The sequence below is a fragment of the Falco peregrinus genome, chromosome 3 (genome assembly GCF_023634155.1).
Source record: "Falco peregrinus isolate bFalPer1 chromosome 3, bFalPer1.pri, whole genome shotgun sequence".
NCBI classification, from domain to species: domain Eukaryota; kingdom Metazoa; phylum Chordata; class Aves; order Falconiformes; family Falconidae; genus Falco; species Falco peregrinus.
Genome location: NC_073723.1, coordinates 14,095,120 through 14,116,082, shown reverse-complemented (window position 1 = coordinate 14,116,082; position 20,963 = coordinate 14,095,120). Strand labels below are relative to the sequence as shown.

Below are 20,963 nucleotides of genomic sequence, written 5' to 3'. Positions count from 1 at the left end.
GCATCCATATTCAGGTAAGATCAAGCAAGACTGTTTACAAGAGCACAGCATCTGAAGCGGATAGCCATGGCCATAAACTGCAGCCAAACTTTCCTTCGTGTTTTGGAGTGCTATCTCTAACCATCTGTAATCCATTCTTGGAGCAATTTATAACAGATTCCTGTAATAGATGGGAATGTTCACAGGTACGCCTATCAGTACTGGCCACATGAAACGAGGCAGCCGTGACAAGAAAAATATAACATGTGGCTTACAGGTCTGGATCAGATACTTCTTATGCAGAGGAGCATCAGACAACAGAGGGTTCTGCGGCCAAACCTGTTCCTCCTGCACTCCAAGCTTGGTTTCTACCAAGGGTTTGTATTAGTCTCCTGTTTGGAGCGTCACCATCTTTTCAGAAGACAACCTGGGGGATTGCAGAGACTACAAAATAAGCCCTGCTTTCCCCCCCACTGCATTATTCCATCTTCCTCCTATTGCCTTCTGCACACCAGCCCTCCTCAACCTCGTTCTATGCTCTGTTTAAGTAGCAAAGGCATGCCTGGAAATAAGGTTGACTGGTTTCATCCTCCAGTACAAAAACCTACTTTTTGACACTGTTAAGACAATTCACAGAAAGACCCCTTTTGTCAGGAGTCTTGCCTTGGCTTGGAAGCCCATCCCATAGTAGAACATACTTTGAGTAAGGCAGGTGTTACACGTTCTTAATCCAGCTGACTTTAACCCCCCTGACCAATACATTCAAAGCAAGCCTCCTCATCTTAGAGAACTTATTCCCACCCCTGTTTGTAATAAAACCCCCTGTCCACTGCACCTTCTCACTTGCAGCTGAAGAAGAAAGGTACATTGCTTAGTTGAACTCAAGTTTGACAGAAAAATAATTACTGCAGAGGCATTTGTCAAGGTTTGAAGTTCTAGGCACATTACTTACCTTGAACAAAAACCTAGATAACTTCCTACTGAAAGAAAATAATAAAAAAGAGAAAAGTCTAAAACAGAAATGTGCTAAGGTGAGCTCTAAAACACTGGCTTTTTTTTCCGGAGAGGGGGGGATATTTTCTGAGCACATGCTCCACCTATTTCCACAAATACCATCCACTGCACTGAACAGCCACACTACAATATAGATTCCTCAAGGTGACATTCAGATGTTAGATATGCAGAATTAAAGGGGAAAAGAAAGGGCTTCTAAATGAAAGCTGTGTTGATGTATTAATTTGCAATTTTTCTTTACGGCAGTGCTGTTGGGAGTTCTGACAGATTCAACAGCATCTCTTGAAAACAGCACAGAAGGTGGAAGTAGGGAGCTGAATGCTTTCTGCAGCCTTGGGTGGGGCAGGGGGAGGAATCAAAGTCCTTTCACTCTGAAGTGAAAAGGAGAGGAAAAAAAAAAAAAAAAGCTTCCTGTATGCTTTTGCCACCCCACTGCTCAATTTCATTAAGCCACACTCAGGGATACACTCCTGATGCAAGCTGCTCTGTTGCTCGCATCATCCACACAGAGACTGCAAGTTAGCAACGTGAGACCTCCCCGAGCCTGCTGCAACCCAGCAAGCAGCGTTTCCCATCCACACGCGGCACGACCTGTGTCAGGAATCCCCACGGAGGCCCAGCACCTCGCAGTCAGTGCTGTGCGCCTTCTGCACCAGCACTGGAGCATCATCAAGCCAGCTCTGAGCACGAGAAGAGGAAATGTGTGCTTGCAGCCTTCTCTAGAAACAGAGATTTGGTGACTGCTGCTCAGCCAGTCCTGATGCATAACTCTGGATGGAGATCCTTCCGAACTGGTGCCTTCCAATAATTAAAAGGGGCTTATAAGAAAGATGGGGACAGACTTTTTAATAGGGCCTTCAGCAACAGGACAAGGGGTAATAGTTTTAAACTATGAGGGGAGATAAGAAATTTGTTACACTGAGGGTGGTGAGACACAGGTGGTCGATGCCCCATTCCTGGAAACATTCAAGGCCAGGCCGTACGGGGGGCTCTGAACAACCTGGTGTAGCGGGAGATGTCCCTGCCCATGGCAGGGGGGTTGGACTAGACGGCCTTCAAAGGCCCCTTCTAACCAAACCAGTTCTGTGATTCTAAATGGCAAGTCCCAATGCATAAATCTGGATGGAGATCCGGCTAAATGGCAAGTCCTGCCTAGTGCAATGAAGCAAAGCAGCACCCTTCTGCTCTCCCCAAAGCCAGACAGAGAAAAAACCCCAGCCCTGAGCTCTAGTAATCCCAGTGCTTTGATATTAACCCTGGATGTAGACTGGCATACTGACATAGCCCTGCTCTTATCTCTCAGAGCAGGCCTTAGGTAGAGATCAAAGAATTGACAGGAAGGTTTTTAGGAACTGGAGAGGTAGAGAAAGTGTTGCCTTTCAAATAAGCATTGAGATACACTGCCATGAAGGAGAAAGGTGAGAAACCCACCAGGGACATTGCAAAGGTTTCAAATCACTCAGACCTCAGTCTCCTTCCTGCCCTGGAAAGGAAAACTGCCTGAAAAAGAAAGCTTGCCATGTGGGAGGCTCCTCTGGGCACTGCCAATGTCCTTGAGAGACAACCACCAGAAGCCCGAGGTACCTACTGTGACCTGAGCAACTTCTTTCTCTTCCCCACGCTCCCTTTTTGCCATACCCACAGCAGCACAGGCTGCCAGGGACTGTGGGGAGCCAAACTGCTCCCTTCTCTGCACAGCCACTGGATTTAACCGGTGAGGGCTGAAACATGATCTCAACTCCAACAAAACCCCAAGCAGCAAGTAGCAGAGGTCATGCTTAATCAAGCAGATGCAAAGCAGGGAATCAGAGCCCAGCAGCCTCAGCAAACAACCTCGTCAGTGAAATGAGCACTCATTTCACCCAAATCCCACTACTTTTCTGGGTAGGGGAAGAAAACCACACACCTCACCAAGAACTTGCTGATCTGCTCGGAGATGGGTGCACACAAATCCCTCAACTCCTGTTCTCCCACGAGCGATTTTTCTGCCTGGTGATTGTTTTGTTTTCGGGGTTTTTTTTATTTTTTTCCTTCTTCTTTTTCTAATTCTTCCCAAATGTTCCTGACCACACTAAATGTTGCCAGAGTAAGAGGTGTTTGTGGTTTTGCATTTGTTGTATTTATTTTTTTTTAAAGCCTCAGCCACCACAGTATACCAGGCACATGTGGAAAGCTCTACAGTTTCTCCTGTCCCTGCCTTTGAGGGGACATGGATTCACAGATGCACACATTAGATTAATGACAACAAAGAAGTTTATGAAGCAGAAACAACAGCATCCAGAAAGCCAACTTCAGGTCAGCAACAGGATTCAGAAAGTACTTAGAAGACAGCTTAATTACTAATAAATCCGATGATACATCTGTACATCCTCCAAAGCCTTCCATGTGTGCTCAGTGCACTGCTTGGTCAGCCTGAGATGTGTTGCTCAACGTGAGCAATTTAACAGATGGGCACCAACATCCCCCCGCCCCCCCCCCCCCCCCCCCCCCCCCAACCTCAGCATACTGAAAGGAAGCAAGACAGGCTCTTCAAGAAGCAGCATTTTTCCCATTTGTATCCACATGCAACTCTGCATCACAGCACACTACCAGGGACAGCTGTTGCAGTTTCATTCGTAGTCTTTTAAAGGGTTCAGACTTGAAAGAGGGATGGTTTGTCTAAACATCCTGAACAAACCATGTTTGACTATAGTAACCTAAATTCCACTGTTATTTAAATGCACCCTACTGTCCATCCTTCTCTTCTGGAAAGGAAGCTGCCACACTGCAGTCAATAAGCGATTGCACTTTTCCATCTAATGCAGCGATCTCTCCCAACTGTGTGTGAAGTGCTCTCAGGCTTGCAAGAAGCGCTACAGAAAGATCAATAAAAAACATAATACTATAGCTTCAATTCGCAGAGTAAGTAATGTTTCTGGATGGTAAAAAGCTTGGGTTTCCAAACATGTTGCCCGTGGAAGTCATTTACATTCTGGCAGAGCGCAGAGCAGAGAGGGAAGATCAATAAAAATGCAACGAGGCAGACAGAGAAATGTCATCACCTCAGGAAGAGGCAGCCCAGGAACCGTGTGCACCTGACAAGAGCACAAATGGACCAGACACATGTGTTCTCTGTAGGGGCTACACCACAAGGAAGGCTCCTAGCTCCAAGTCAGAGATTTTTTTTTTTTTTTAAATACTTTTTGATGGTAAAAAGGAAGGGGACCACCTGGTCAAAACCACGCTTGGCCCAGAGAGTTGAGATCACAAACTCTGGTATTATTTTACTGGATGCCTTTTGACACATTAAGGTCTCCTGTCTTCCAGTCTGTAGAATGGGAACACCATTGGGGTTGTTCAGCCTGGAGAGAAAAAGCGCCAGGGAGATGTTATAGAGCCTTCCAGTACTTAAAGAGAGTCTACAGGAAAGAAAAGGAGGGACTCTCGGTCAGGGATTGTAGTGACAGGACAAGGGGAAATGGTTTTAAACTGAAAGAGGGCACATTTACGTGGGAGAAATTCTTTACTGTTGAGGGTAGTGAGGCACTGGCAGAGGCTGCCCAGAGCAGCTGTGGGTGCCCCCATCCCTGGGAGCTCAAGGCCGGGCTGGACAGGGCTGGGAGCAACCTGGTCTAGTGGAAGGTGTCCCTGCTCATTGCAGGGGGTTGGACTAGGCAATCTGCAAAGGTGTCTTCCAACCCAAACCATTCTATGATTCTACATAGAGATGCAGAATATGCCCATCCCAAAGCAAGGCCAGAAATTCTAAGGTTTGGTATGCAACACAGCATTTTTATCCAATGTTTGCTGAGGTTTTTAATTCATTAACCCCAGTCTCTATGCACAGCACTGTAAGAGCAGCCTGCAAGCCCCCTTTAGGTCAGATATCAACTGAAGCAAGTCACTGGCAGCCATGACACTGGCCAGCCTCCAGGCATGCTTCCTCTATTGCACACTTAAGCCCAGATATCACTAATCCCCTGCTCCTTACACCCCTCTCTCCGTTCCAGCAAGAGCTTTCTTCAGAGTCAAACTGTGCATTAAAAACTCGGTGCTAATGAGCAAACTTTAACGTTAGCCAGAAGTCAAAAAGCTGAGCTCCATACCGGGAACATAACTTCCAATCGACGTTCAATCCAGGAACAAAACCTTCTAGGATCACACCACCTGTAAAATACAGTAAGCGAAGCCTTCTCCCTCTGACAGTCTATTTCAGGCCTCATTTCCTGCAAGTTTTATGAGATGTTAATCAACAATCAGGAATTTCCACATCTTTCACTGCAGGAATAGTGGTTTCTGCTTTCTGAATTACACCACGGGGTTACTAAACGTCACAGTTAATGAGCCCTCTCTGGTCGTTTCCATCTCCCTCCCATTTATTGTTTAAAAATATTTAAACAATCTGAAAACAGTATTTTTTTTTCTTCGTTTGAGAGCACGGATGTAAGGAGATCCAGTTGCCTGCCAATCAGCTAGGACAGCACTGAAAATCAAAGCAACATATTTGGCTCCCGAAAAATATGGCATCCATAAAGACTGCCTCTTGCAGAGCTGTTTGTGAGAATACTTAAAGGGTAGGAGAAGTCCCAGCAGCAAGAGAAGAAAATAAATACAACCACCAGATCCGTTAAGGGCAGAGAAATGGCGAGGGATGAAGAACTTGAGAAACGAGGCACCTCCCATTGTAACAGCACAATGTGGTTCTTTCACTGCTAGTCAGGAGCTGGTAAACCCAGAAAACCAGCTTTGGGGGTTCTTGGTAGCAATTTAAGGAGTAACGACTAATTCCAAGGGCACAGGGCAGATGCTATCTAGACAGTGCTCCACTTCTTCCCCTCAGCACCTGGAGTACATTTATCCTTTGCTCACTTCTTGGCAACTGAAATTAAAAATAGCCAGCCTGGATTAGTCGCAAAGTGAAAAAAGTATTACAACAGAAATGTTTATTTTTGAGACGAGACAGAGGAGGAAGAGGAAAGGTCTAGGTTCAATGAGTTATCTAGAGCATGTAAGGAAATAATCACTGAAGCAAAAATGCAGGAAGGAGAGCATGGCTGCTGAAGACAGGAACAAGAAATTGTTTTTTAAAGGTACTAGAGGGAAGAGGTAATTTAAACATCTGTAGTGATCTTAATCAGCAGGCAAAATGAAGTTCTCACTGGTATTTATTGTCTAGGGCAAACATGTCCAAATAAGCGTGCCGTAAAAACACTGCTGTACAGTGAAGGTGGTTACAGTCAAGCCTGAAAATCCCACACCTGACTATTTACAATCTGGTCCTGAGAGCTGGTCCCCTCCACAGCTCTGCCGCACTATCAGGGAACTTCCAGCCCTACCAGTTTACACATAAATTTTACTCCTGGAATCAGCCCAGTCCCTACAGACCTCTCAGTTGTATTTAGTGGTTTTGTTTTGGTTTGTGGGGTTTTGTTTAAAAGTTGTTGGGTAGGGGTTTTGTTTGTTTGTTTTTAAATCATATATATTCACAAGTTACTAGAGGTGAACTTCTAAAAGCTTCATCTTTCAGAAGAGGAACAACATACCACAAGTCTTTGGTCTTAGCAAGAGCAGATTGCCAGAATAGTTTGAGGACCTGAGCCTTGCCCAAACCAGTCTTAAAACCAAGATACCTACCCATGAGACATGATGTCTGCCATCTAGATTATAGTTTACCTAGAAACTTGCCCTTGATCTTCAGCTTCAGCAGCCTAAATGCAGATTGAGGAGTCTGAGCAGACTGATCCAGAAGAAATAATGGTCAGGTCAGTTAACCTGAACTAGGAGAAACCACAATAGGAACAGCAACTGAGGAAGCTGCTACTAGTTCACTATCTAAGGAAATTACTTTGTGGGGGGAAGTTGTCTCCACCAACACACTACGTGTTTCTACAGCTAAAGACGTCAACCCCACAAACCTTTCCCAGATGACAACCCCCACGTGGTGGTAGGAGCTGATGGCATGCAGCTTAAGGACTTGATCAAGACCAAAGCAGGTCACCTTCAAATTCAGGTACAGAACTGTGTATTCACTTAATTCTCTGGGATAGCTCCTGGCAAAGCTTTAAACACACACAACATCCTTCTCTGGAGCTCTACCTGAGACCATCAGGCTTGTCCTTAGAGAGAACCTACATGATGCAATAGGCCTCTACTTTCCTGTTAAAGAAGGGTCACGGTGGTCAATATGACAAGATTTTCTGATGCTAAGGGTCACGGTGGTCAATATGACAAGATTTTCTGATGCTTTGTCCAGTCTAAGCTGAAATATTTAGCAAAAAAGACCCCATCATTTCTCTTAAGGAAGAAAAGTTTCACAGGAAAGTTCAGTCTGTCAGGAAGGGCCCAACACACAGCCTGGACATCCCTTACTCCCCCCTGGCACTGGAGGGCTTTCAGCAACCTGGTCTAGTGGCAGGTGTCCCTGCCCATGGCAGGGGGGTTGGAACTAGATGATCTTTAAGGTCCCTTCCAACCCAAACCATTCTATGATTCTACAGTCTTGCCATGGACATTCTACAATGAATCCTAATTGAGAGACGAGTTGTAGATATCACACCACAGGCAATAGGGGAGATTTCAACTGCTGAAAGGCACAGATCTAAAGATAGTTATGTACAGACAGAAGGCTGCTGGGACTGTCCCAGATTTTTTTCAGTTTCTTAATACTAAAGAAGTGGAGGAACAGCTCTGTAAACAGGTAAGCAAAACAAAGACACACAGATCTACTGCGCTCCTGGGATGCACAGCGGGGCATCTCTGCCCTTACGCAGGGCTGTGTGACAACACATGTCTGATGTTAAACATCGTGCAAACACATTTGGTATCTTCCTATTTTTCAGAAGCCAGTCACTCTGTAGAATACGGGTTTGTATTATTTTGGACAGGATCTAGCATTCAACTATATTATCTAAAATGTCTGGAAACCCTACAACTAGTTGATGGGTTGGAGAGACTTTCTCAACCATCAGGTCTAGGCTCTACATTCCTACTTCAAGATGATGCTAGCTTACGCTTATATAGTTATAAACCACAATCACAGGTCCAAAATGCCCAGTATAGGTTAGGAAGAACAAGGCAGAAGGGATTTACTTTTAAATCAGAATAAAAAGCTGGTCTTCCCATCCACACAACCTGTATCATCTCACCGCTCTCATGTTGCTAGGTTTGTCAGTGTACATACACGTATCTTCATTAATCCTCATAAAGCTGGTCCAGAGTACACCCAGCATCACTGTTAAGTTTAACAGATGCAGCAGCCGTCTATGAGCAACCATAAAAACCACTTTGTGGTTGCAACCAGGGTAGAAAGTGGCTCCTGTCTCAACAGAACAGCAGCAGAAAACCTCCTGCCCTGCCTGTCTGCTCTGCCCTGTGCTCCTCCCCCCAATATAAAAATAAAAACTGTGCACCCACCAATCACACACTCACTATCTGGAAAATCCTTTGTGAAATGCAACATCAGTCGTGATTTGGATAACCTTTCACAGTCTAGATTTGAGCAGCTTCCTTCTCCCTCCAACCTTTTATAGTTGGACTCAATGGTCTTTTTCCAACCTAGATGATTCTACCAATCTCCGACCCCTCCTTGCTCCCACCACCCCAAAGCAACACCCCAGCAGCAAGTCCTGTGGCACGTGACAGTGGGACCCTCCCAGCAAAGACACAGCAGGCACTCAATTTAACTACATTTATCCTCCTGCATCTATTCACCATCCTTTTATTCAGCTGCAAGCTACAAAGCTCTGGGCTCCTGGCCATCTGGCTGCATCTCCTCTCTCTTGCTCCCTCAGAGCTGCAGGTTACAGGAGACTATGGCATTTCTGCGTCTCTTATTAGGATAGTTAATGACCTAATTTAAGCCATGTAGAGTATACCCAGGAATTACAGTTACAGGCTCCTGAAATGAAATTAACAATAAATCACAGAAATTCAGCTTTGAGCACTTCTCAGGCACCTTTATATCAGCTATATTAATTTCACCAGGAAGACAGCAAGTTCACTCCCTCCCCTCTTTTTAGGCCACTGACGAATCTTGATGTCTTGCTAGCAGCCTCCTTTGAAAAGCTCCTTTGAACCTATATCCAGCTCCTTTGGAAGAGAGCTACATGAAGACATCTGGCTTGCAGACAGGCTAGAATTTGGTTTGTCTGGATCTGCAGCAGGAAGAATACAGCAACCACAGATTTCAGTGGGAAATAACCCATCAGTGGCTCCTTTAGCATCAGAGCAAAGACTTCCCTAGAGGCTGAGGGCCTCAACATACGCCTTTCCTCCCAAAAGAAGAGCACTGAAATTCTCTGTCCCAAGGGTATTAGCATAACTCAAGTCATTGGGATTAACATGAAAGAGTCACTTCGGCTCGAAAGCCTTTACAGGTACTGGCGGAATGAGGTACACTGTCATCAGCAACTGGAACTCCGGCAGAGTTAAATTAATCCAAATTTTAGGCTGGGAAGATAGCTCTTGTTCAGCTGAGCATACATACCAGCCAAGATGCGCTGAAAGAAGTTACTGGTTGCTTATGGGCGAGGATCTACAAAACCCCATTTGAGATGTTTGTGCTTCCCTTTGACTGGAGGAAGGGTAACACCACTAGACGTCTTGAGCCTTCCTTGCACCCACCCTAAACGATGGGGAAGAAACAGGTAGCTTCTCCCTTCCAAATAACAAGAGGTGTAGAGCATGGAACAATACTCGGTAAGAGAACTACAAGAGGCATTTATCAGCTAATGTAGGATCGCATCTCACAAGCGTAAGCCAAGATCTCATATCCAGAGACTAACTCACATCCACAAGCACCAGATACCAATTACTGTCAGTCTCCCCATCCTCCCCAAAGTCAGCAGTGAGACAGTTTTCAGCAGCCAGATGATCGAATCGCAAGGGTGTTGCTTCCCTCTAGCACCAAAGAAATCAGCTCTCAGCGCCGCTGCAAATGATGGCAACAGATTTGCAGCAAGGTGCAATCACGCTGTTTTTAATGATCATGTGGCATATTAACATTCAGCCGCAGCTAGTGCCTGGACAGACGCTTCATGGAGGAGATCAATCAACCAACCATCTACGGACAGCATGGCAAAGCCACTGATGTCGGCCCAATGGCACGAAGCACAGCACCACATCTTGCTTATGACCCGTCCAGATACACCCAGACAAGAGGCACACCCCTGCCCAAGCCACCTGCTGCTTGCAGGTACCCAACAGCTTACACCCAGCCCCCCATTTTAAAAGAAAATAAATTAAAAATATATTTTTCTTTTTTTCCTTAAGCCCACCCAGCTGCATATGCCGGGTGAGGTACTGGAGCATAGCAGCTGCGGGTTTATCTGTAGAGGTCACTCAAGGGTTGATTAAACTGCTATCGCCAAGGAAGGAGAAGAAAAAAAAAAAATCCCATCCTGCAGTTTTTGCAGCTAGAGAATGCAGGTCTGGGGAAGCAGCAGAGCAGCGCAGAGAGAGAAAAAAAAAAACAACCACCCCACCGACCAGCAGCTCACCATCCACCACATGTGAAATAAATAAGCCTCATTTCTGCACAAACGTCACAACTCAGCCACTTCTCCCCCCACCAAGGCCAGTGTGTCCCCCCCCAACCTCCACACACCCTACTGCATTCCCCCCACCCCCCCCCAGCACACCCAGCCTGATCCCTGCCTACACCCCTTCCCCAGCGTATCCCTCTGTCCACACCCACTCACACATCACCCTGTCCACTCCCCAGGCACCCCCACTTTGCCCTGCCACACCTTCACCTCCGTAAAAATACCTCCCCCGGCTGCATCCCACGTGGTGGGTTCCATCCATAACCCCCCCCTGCACAGCAGCCACAGGGAGCAGGATGGGGTCGGATCCAGCCCTTCCATAACCTCCCTCCAGGGAGCAGGGTAAGATCCAGCCCCTCCATAGGGAGCAGGGTGGGACATGGCCCCACCATAACCACCCCCCACGGAGAGCAGGGTGGGATGCAGCCCCCTCCACCTTTCCCAATGCTCCCCTAGAAATAAGGGTGGGGTTGGGATGCAGCACACAACCCCCCCATCTCCCTACTGCAACCACAGGGAACCAGGTGGGTGCATCCAGCTCCCCCCCCCCTCCCCCCACCAAAAGCTGGGGGTGGGCAGAGTGGGGTTGGAATTCACCCGCACCCCAAGAGCCCACAGAAAGCAGGGTGGGGTTAGAATCCAAGCCTACATCACACAGAGCAGGTAGGGCTGCCCTCCTCCCCTCCCCAAAATAAAAATAAAAATCAGGGTGGTGCTGACATCTCTCCCCCCACCCCTCCTCATACACCCAGAAGGAGCAGAGAAGGAAGAGAAAACGCCCCCACCCCAAAAAGGGGCACAAACAGGTACTCCCCGAGGTGGGGGGTGGGGGGGTGGAACAGGCTTCAGGTCACCTCAAAGAGGCGGGAGCAGCCCCAAAACCCTACAGAGATCTGTGTGGGGAGGGAAGACCCGCCCCAAGGGGTAAGAAAAAGGGCCCCAGACCCCCCTCAGGGCCTCCGGGGGCGCTGAGGGTGGTCTGGGCCGCTTAGGCCAGGGGGCGCGGACCCCAGGCGGGCCCCTCCGTAGGCCTCAGGCCCCTCAGCGGGCTCAACTCCCCCGCCCCCCCCCAACCCCACCCCGCGGTACCGGCTCTCACCTCTCCGCCATGTTCCCGGCGGTCCTACCGCTCACCAGCGGCGGCGGCAGCAGCAGCAGCAGAGGCAGCGGCGGCGGCCCCGGTTCGGCCTCCCATGGCCCCGGCGACCCGCCTGCCCCTGCCCGCTACCCCGGTTACCCCGCGGCCGCCCCGCCGCTGACTGAGGCCAGCGCTCGCGCCGCGGCCCCGCCGCGTCCCGCCGTCACCAGCGACAACGGCAGCGCCGCCAATGAGGAGCGGCCTAGGGAGCGGGGCCAGAGCAGCGCCCCGCCCCCCAGCCCCGCCCCGGGCCCCGCCCCCGAGCCTCGGCGGGCGGGTGAGGGGGTGAGTCGCGGGGGCTGACGGGAGCGGTAGTTCGGCGGCGGGCGCACATGGACGTGGGGGCGGGCACCCGCGCGTGCGTGCCCGTGGGCACGTACCGGCGTGCACGCGCAGCCCCACGTGGGCACGCGTGTGTGCGGAGGTGCCCTGTGCACGCGCACGCAGGCACGGCACGCCGACACGCACGGCGCATGCGCCTGGCCGGCGTACTCACGCGCATACATACGCGTGTGTGCGCGCGCGCTCGTGCACACGTGTGTTACCTGTACCCACCCCACGGATACGCCTGCCGCATGCGCACGTTCTGTGTGCTCACGTGCACGCGCAGCACACGCGCAGCCGGTAGCCATTGCACAGACCCCTCACCCGCCCCCCCACATATATACTGTGTGCACATGCGCACATCTGCACGTGCACGTTACCCATAGCTGCTTCACGGACGCGCGCGCACACAGACACGACATGCATACGGACTGTGCGCTCACGTACGTGCACGTGCAGCACGCACGTGTTACCTGTAGCCACTGCACAGGCATGTACACATGGTGCATATGTGCGCATGCTTTCACACTGTCTGCATGTGCAAGAGGTGCGTAGCGCCCGTGTCTGTCCCTGTACACACACATATGTCTGTGCAACACGTTGCATGCACATGCCCATATGTACACTTGGTACCTATGCACACCCACACACACGCATATTGCACACTGCATGCACACACGCTGCGCAATGTGTGCACAAACCATGTGCTCGTTACCACATACCTGTCCCACACGTGTGCATGCGTACAGACATGCTGTGCCCCACAGCATGCTGCTATTGCTTAAGACCTGCACCCCACAGTGACCCCCCTGTGCCCCATAGCCCCCCCCCCCCCCCCCCAGCATCCCGTGGGACCTGCGCTCCCCTGCCCCCACCCCATGGCACCCCCGCCCCTCCCACCCCACCGCACCCTGTGGGACCTGCGTCCCACCCTCCACCCCACAGCACCCCGTGACACCCTCACCCCCACGCACTCCACAACACCCCGTGGGACCTGCGCCCCCCACACTCCACAGCACCCCACTGGGACCCGCACCCCCCTACCCCCCTGCCTGTTTGTGTCCCCACACCCCCTGACCTCCACCCACATGTACCCAGTACCTCCCTGGTGTCACTGGGATGGATGGGGATACCAGACCAGAAGTGGGGGGGTGTCCAGCCCCCTGAGGCCAAGCCAGCACTGCCTCGTCTCCCTGACTTGGGGGTCCCCACTGCAATTTGTCTCCTCAGGTCTCAACTCTTCTCTCACCAGCCTGATTTCACCTCCTTTAATCCACCTCCCATCACCTCCCTCCTGCTCCATCAGACATTTTCTCCCCACGATGCCCACTGGCACCTCTCCTACACCGTCCCCCCCCTTTGTGCAGAACAGGGAGCACCCCAATGGCCTGAGCACCTGAAGAATGAAGCCCAAAATGGTTGGGGGACACACACGACACATCCAATGAGGGACACCTGGGCTGAGGATACCAGAACTTGGAGCAGCTTTTCCCCCATGCCCAAATATCCGGGGATGACATTGCTAAAAAGAATTGGGAGAAGCAGCCCATTGACTTCAGTTTGTCAGGAGGGGACAAGTTTGGTCACGGTACGAAGCCACCCGCAAAACTTTTTTATTACCTTTCAAGCCTCAGCAAAATTCCTGACTTGCAAATTTGAAGGAATTTGGCTGACTGTCCTCCTGGTTGTCTCACCAGAATGGTGCTGGCATTGGCGTCTCCAGTGCAGGGTTGCCTGGGGCTCCTGAGTGCTCATCTAATGTTCTTCGCCGCAGCTGTAACAGCTTGTTGACATTCAACCAGTGGCTTTTTGGAGCAGAAAGACCCAAGAACGTCACGTTTTCTCCTCTGAGCTTCTTTCAGACATGCAGAGTACAGGACAGAGCCCGGGAAATGGTGAGTTACCAACATTTTTGTCTTTTCCTGGTGGCTTCCTTCTGCTGCTTCAGATCGATGTTGCTTTTTGGGGTGTTGGGTATTTTTTTGGGTGGTGTCGTGTCCCATCCCATGTCTGTTCCGTGTCCCCTCTCTGCCCTGCATTTAGTTTTGAGCTGTTGTTACTAGTTTTTTTCAATTCCATCTGATTTATACAGAATAAAAGAGCAGTTGCCTCATTCCCCTGGGCACTCTGATCCAGGAAAGACCATTGCCATCATCTTCGCTTACGCCAAAGAGAGATGTGATCCTGCACAAAGGCTGCTGGAAACCAAGGGGATTGGGTCCACATGCTCTTCACTGCAACCTCAAAAGAGATTGGGTGAAGGAACTGGATTAAAACCAGCCCTGAAACTTGTCTCTGGATGAGCTCAGTGTGGATGTGCATGTGATGGGATAGGCCATGGAGTCTGTGGTATGTTCAAGATGGGGCTCTGCTCTTAAGTGACAGCTTTACTGGAGGACACCATCCCCTGCTTCAGCAGGGTCACCTTGTGTCCAAGCACTCCATTAGCACATCACTGTGCGCAAGGATGTCCTCTCTATATCACCTCCTGCATGGGATGTCTGCGAGGGCGTTGACAGCCAGGGGTGCCCCTGACACTCACTGTGCATCCAAACCTCACCCCTTCCTGAAGGTATGCTCTGCCTTATCATCCAGATCACTAATGAAGATGTTGAACTGGACCAGCCTGCAGCCGAAGCCATTCTGCACACTGCGCACCAACACCATTGCAGCTCCAAAGAGCCAGCTTCCCAGCACTGGCACAGGCCCAAAGCCCTGCAGCTCATTTTGCTGTGTTTGCTCAGCACTGCTGGCCTTGCTGCATGTTTGCAAAGCGACTGTGCATGGCAGAGATTGAGTCTGCTCCATGCAGTGTCCTGGCCGAGAAGGGGCAGTGCTCGGAGACACCTTCTGCTAAGGCCAGCAGAGGTCACCCAGGCCACAGACCACGTTCAACGTGGGAAACTGGCTCTTTGGAGGTGCAGCAGTGTTGGTGCATGCACAGACAGCCTGGACACACACAGGTACACCTTGCCCCATTAAGATATGAAAGAGGTTTCTAAAGAAGGGTGTCTGAACATGAAGCGGAAAGACTGAACATAGACAGTCATCAGATACTCACAGAATCATTGAACGGTTTGGGCTGGAAGTGACCTTTCAAGATGACCTTGTTCCAACCCCCTGCCACAGGCAAGGACACCTCCCACCAGACCAGGCTGCTCTGAGCCCCATCCAGCCTGGCCTTGGACACTGCCAGGGATGGGGCATTGACCACCTCTCTGGGCAACCTTGTCCAGTTTCTCACCACCCTCAGCACAGAAAAAGCCCCTTTTCCTCAAATAGTGGGATTTTTTTCTAAGAAAGAAGATATGGGTCCTATTTTGTCATTTTCTGCATTTCAATTACCACTTTTTATCCATTTTTTTTTTCAAGCTGAAGCAGGAGATTTATTGATTTCCTACAACTCCGGATGCTGGAGCTTTACCGCAAACCCCTGGGGAGAGAGTCACAATGAAAGATGCAGTTAACCTGCATGTCATCCAATGGAAATGTGAGTATTTGGACATATTTTTAATAGTGAGAACTGTGCTGGATTTTAAAGCTGTCCTGTAATTACTTAAATAATGTACCTGCAGTTCCTGCAGTGTCACTTGAACATGATCAAACACACTTTAGGTGCTGAGGTAATGGCAGTTCTTAGAATTTTACTTACCAAAAAAAAAAAAAAGCTTGTTCGTTCTCCACAAAAAAGTTGTGTCACAGAGGAAGAACAGATACATCAATACATTCTTGGGGCTTGCAGATAAAGCAACAAGCTCTGAAGAGCACAAGGCTGCCTGCATTGGGTAGGGAAGGCATGAAGCCTAGCTGAGGACACCAAAATCTGATGAGATGGAAAGCGTGGAGCCATCGGTTCAAACCAGCATGCTGGTGGCATGGAGACACTGCCCAGGATGAACTCATTACCTGAGGCAAGAGGATTTGAAACCCCAGTACAGGATGGTAATGGTCCCAGAAAGTGACAGGGATGGAAGGAAGAGAAAGCTGGAGGCACATACAATAGCTGAGAAAGGAGGACACATCTGGAGAGAAGAGGCTTGGGGTCCTGCTTACACTCCTAGCCCTGTGCTCAGGGTTTCTGCAGAGAGACATCTGGCATGGTGCCTCAGCATCACTTGGGACAGCCAGAGCAGTGGGTCTTAGGGGAGAGGTACCCACCTCGGCACTGAAGATGTTGATGTCCCTGTTCATTGGCAGGGGGTTGGACTAGATGACTCTTAAAGGTCCCTTCCGACTCAAAATGTTCTATGATGCTATAAACATGCACAAGCAAGAGCAGTGGGCCAAGCTCAGGCAGTCTGTACCTGCCTGCTACTGGTCCTGGCATGATGAATTTGGAGATCATCTTTCCTAGGGAGGGGAAAAGTAACTGCAGGGACATGACTGTCCCCACGTAGCTGCAATGCCCTGCACTGCCCTTGCTGGGGAGAACAGCAGATCCTCAGTCCCAGGATGGTCATAGAATCCTAGAACAGTCTGGGTTGGAAAGGACCTTAAAGATCATCTAGTTCCAACCCCCTGCCATGGGCAGGGACACCTACCACCAGACCAGGTGGCTCCAAGCCCCATCCAACCCGGCCTTGAACATTGCCAGGGATGGGGCACCCACAGCTGCTCTGGGAAACTTGTGCCAGCACCTCGCCACCCTCACAGTAAAGGATTTCTTCCTAATATCTAACCAAAGACTCCCTGCTTTCAGCTTAAAGCCATTATCCCTTGTCCCATTGCTACAGGCCCTTGTACAAAGCCCCTCCCCAGCTTTCTTGTGGGTCCCTTCAGGTACTGGGAGGTGCTCTAAGGTCTCCCCGGAGCCTTCTCTGCTCCAGGCTGACCCACCCCAACTCTCTCAGCCAGTCCCCATAGAAGAGGTGCTCCAGCCCCCTGAGCATCTTCATGGCAAGAAGGTGGTAATGGCCCTCTTCTCCCAGATGATATCACAGAGATCTCTGCCTCCCCCCAGTGCCCAGGCCAGCTGCCTACAAGGGCAGGAGGCATGGAAACCCCAGCCCCCTGCCAGATGCACATCACCCTAGCTGCAAACTGCAGCTTCCCCAGGTTCACAGCCCGAAGCCCTGGGACCAAGCTTTGGCTTCTGCTTGTCCCTTCCAGGCCACAGCCTCCCTTCTCTCTGGGTGGTGCTTTCTGGGAATGTTGAAGCGAATTGCTCTGTCTTTTAAACCTTGAAACAAATGCAAGATGCCAACATCTCAAGCCCATGAATACCCGCTATCTGTTGCCATGGAAACAGAAGACTATTATGTTTTAATATTTTTAAGCTATGAAAGACTTGAAACATCTCTCAACCCCCCAATGATTAAACAGAAGAAGCAGTGAAAAAAATAAATGTACCCTTCCATCAAGGTATGATTGCATAAGCTGCAGCAGCATCAACCCCATCTCCCCCCTTAAGTGCACCACCCCAATTACATTTATCCACATCTCCTTGTCACACACAGCATTGAAATGTTCTGCATGAGCTGGGAGAGGAAGGCTCTGGAATCAGCCATGGGCTGCAGGGACATGAAGATGCAGGCATGCCCTTGAAGGCAAGCACAGGGACAGCTTTTACCACCTCTAACCCAATCAACAAGACAGCTTCTCCGGGCTGAGGGTTCAGAAGGAGCATCCTCATGGTGCCCAGATCTAGTCTGTGAGAGCTAAAAGCAGCCCAGCAGTCAATTCATGTCTGCGTATCTCTGCACCCAGCTCCTGGCTTTATTCTGGTGGGCTTTACGTCTTCTAGACACAGCTTGCTTAACACAAACCTAAACAAAGGCCAGATGCTAACAGCAAAAAGATGTGTCCATGGTGGGACGAGGGAGAGGGGTTGAGGAGGTTCATGGTATCCTGCCATCCATATGGTCCACCAAGTGACCTCAAGGTACCACACCAATGTCAAAGATGTGACCCTCATGGTGCACTCAGGAACCTGGGGTACATCTGGTCAGAGCAAGGAGCAGTTGAGAAAACAGCACAATCCCTGATGCCTTGCAACTCACTGCCACCATGACTATCTTTGCCACACAGGAGGATGTTGTAGAGGGGAACTGGAGGCAAGCATGCTGCACAGGGCTGCAAGCCAGAGGCTTGCATCCATATGGGTGGTGGAAAGGTCTGATAAATGCAAGGCTTCCCAGGTTCTGCTGAGGTGGGTGCTGGACTCCATAGAAAGGTGGGGCAGTATTTTAGGAACCCCCACACATACTGAATAGGGAACATGCAGATAGGGGTAAAGTGCTCTTGTTGCAGCACTATCAAAACTAGCTGGCTGCAACAAGGCTTTTACCAGCCCATACCAGGTTAACTTCACTAAGTAGTTCCCACACCTTGCCCCAGCACAGCCACCAATCCCCCACAAAGCTTCAAAAGTTCATCTACCGTCCATGCTGTTTCTTCAGCCCAGTCCACCCTGCTTCTTGCCTCTGCTTTGTCTGGATTTTTTCCTTCTCTGGGCCTCCTACATCCATCCATCCTTCCTCTCCTCATCTGAGTCACTTTCTTCTCTCTGCTTCTCCCAGTGTCTCTCCTACATCCAGGGCACACACATACTCCCTCTTCCCAGTGTTTCTTTCAGGTATCTCTTGATACAGTCCTCCCCTTCATCACCCATTAGAGCTATTTAACCACTTAGCAGGAACCAGCCACAGCTGCACATTATCCACATCAGCCAACCCACCGCCCCTGAAGCCAGCCCACAGCTGTATATTATCAATGATGATTAACCTGCCTTCATTCCTCTGTAATTCCTCTACAGCCTGCCATGTGGGTCACTTGGTGATTGACAGCAGGGTGGGTTGTGACCTGGACACCTCTGATGGGTTGCCTCAGAACCTCACACCAAGGTGGGGACAGGGACACAGGACCCTGTGTGGGTGGCCCTGGGAACCCACTGTGAGGGAAGATGGTGTTGTGGGGACTATCAGGTGGTTGGGCTGGGGACCATAGCAAGGGAAGGGTGATGACAGGGTACCCCATGTCGATATCCCTGGTACCCTGCAGCATGGGCAAGAAGGGCAGGGTCTGTTGATGTATTCATTGAATAGTTTTTTTGGGGGGGTTATTTAATCAGGGCATTTTCCCTCTCTCTTACCCCTCTGAGTCCCCTAACTCACACACTGTTGTGTGAGGTATTTGGTTCGGTTTTCAGCACCTTTCCCACTCATTCATTCCCTTGTTCACCCCCTATCCCTCCCAGCAGTTTTTTGGGGGCTGTTTGGTGAACATGATCTATTGTACTAGAGATGCTGATTTTGGGGTCCTGACAGGGTGCGTTCTGGAAGCTTCCAGGGGCTTCTGCAGCTGCCCCCTGATTGGCAGGCTGTTAGCCACCCCCTGATTGGCAGGCTGTCACCTGCCCCCGATTGGCTGGCTGTTGAGGGTGCTGAGGGAGTGCCTGGCTGTGGTGAGGGAAGGCTGAATTCATGGGGCTGAGGTCAGGGCTGGTGTGATCCTCGTAGAGAAGCTGATGAAGTATGGGCTCATCAGACAGTGATTGTGTATTGAAAACCAGCTGGACGTGGGGTCTAGCCTGCTGCCAGTAATTAGAGGTGTACCCCAGGGGTCAATGCTGCATCAAATCATGGAATCACAGGGAATCATAGAATGGTTTGAGTTGGAAGGGACCTTAAAGATCATCTAGTTCCAATGCCCCTGCTTAGAGCAGGGACACCTTCTCCTAGGCCAAGTTGCTGAAAGCCCCGTCCAGCCTGGCCTTGATCTCCCAGGGATGGGGCACACACAGCTCCTCTGGGCAGCCTGTGCCAGCGCCTCACCACCCTCACAGTGAAGAATTTCTAACTAAATGCTAACTGAAATCTCCCCTCTTTCAGTTTAAATCCATTACCCCTCATCCTATCACTGATGAAGAGTCCCTCCTCATCTTTCCTGTAGGCCCCCTTTAAGTACTGGAAAGCCACTATAAGATCTGCCTGGAGTCTGTCCTTCTCCAGGCTGAACAACCCCAGCTCTCCCAGCCTGTCCTCAAAGGGGAGGTGTTTGACCCCCTGATCATCTTCCTGTCCTCCTCTGGACCTGCTCTCGAACTGGTTCATGCCTTTCTTATGCTGCGGGCCCCAGAGCTGAGCTCAGTACTGCTGTTTAATGTTAATCTTCATTAAATATCTGAGTGATGGGGCAGAGCATACCCTCAGCAAGTTTGCAGGTGATGCCAAGCTGGGAGGAGTGGCTGATAAGCCAGAGGGTCATGCTGCCACCCAGAGGAACCTCACCAGGCTAGAGAAATGGGCTGATGGGAACCTTGTGCAGTTCAAGGGGAAGTGCTTAGTCCTGTCCCTGGGCAGGAACCACCCCTGGCACCAGGATGCATGCTAGGGATTACCCAGTTGGAAAACAGCTCTGCAGAAAAGGCCCTGGGGGTCCTGGTGGACACTAAGTTGAACATGAGGCAGCAATGTGTCATTGCAGCTAAGAAAGATAACGGTGTCTTTGGCTGCATTGCCAGCACATCTCAGCACTGGTGAGATCACCTGTGGAGCTCTGTGTCCAGTGATGGGCTCCCCAGTACAAGAGAGAAAAGGACATACTGGGGAGAGTCCAATGAAGGGCCTCAAGGATGTTGAAGGGACTGGAGCATCTCTCATATGAGGAAAGGCTGAGAGAGTTGGGACTTTTTAGCCTGGAGATGAGAAGGCTTAGGGGATCTCATCAATGCCTGTAAGTACCTGTAGGGAGTGTGCACAGAGGATGCAGCCAGTTTTTTTCCAGTGCTGCTCAGTGGCACCAACTGAAACACGGGAGGTTCCCTCTGAACGTCAGGAAACACTTTTACTGTGAGGGTGATGAGCAGTGGCATACGTTTCCCAGAGAGGTGGTAGAATCTGTATCTTTGGGGATAGTTAAAAGCTGTCTGGATACAGTCCTGGGCAACCAGCTCTAGGTGGCTCTGCCTGAGCAGAGGGGTCAGACCAGATGATCTTCAGAGGTCCCTTCCAACCTCAACCATTCCATGGCACTGTAAAACCAGGTGA

The 20,963-nt window shown here is 50.2% G+C and overlaps 1 protein-coding gene across 1 annotated transcript in view; it reads right to left on the bottom strand.

The window, feature by feature from the left end:
• The window catches only part of ARHGAP39 (Rho GTPase activating protein 39), a 148,597-nt gene extending 136,788 nt beyond the window's left edge, over positions 1-11,809 (bottom strand). Inside the window, exon 1 of the mRNA XM_055799281.1 lies at positions 11,614-11,809. Within this exon, the coding sequence (XP_055655256.1) occupies positions 11,614-11,624 (11 nt within the window). The 5' untranslated portion in view covers positions 11,625-11,809. The remainder of the gene's footprint in view (positions 1-11,613) is intronic.
• Between the last annotated feature and the right edge of the window lie 9,154 nt (positions 11,810-20,963).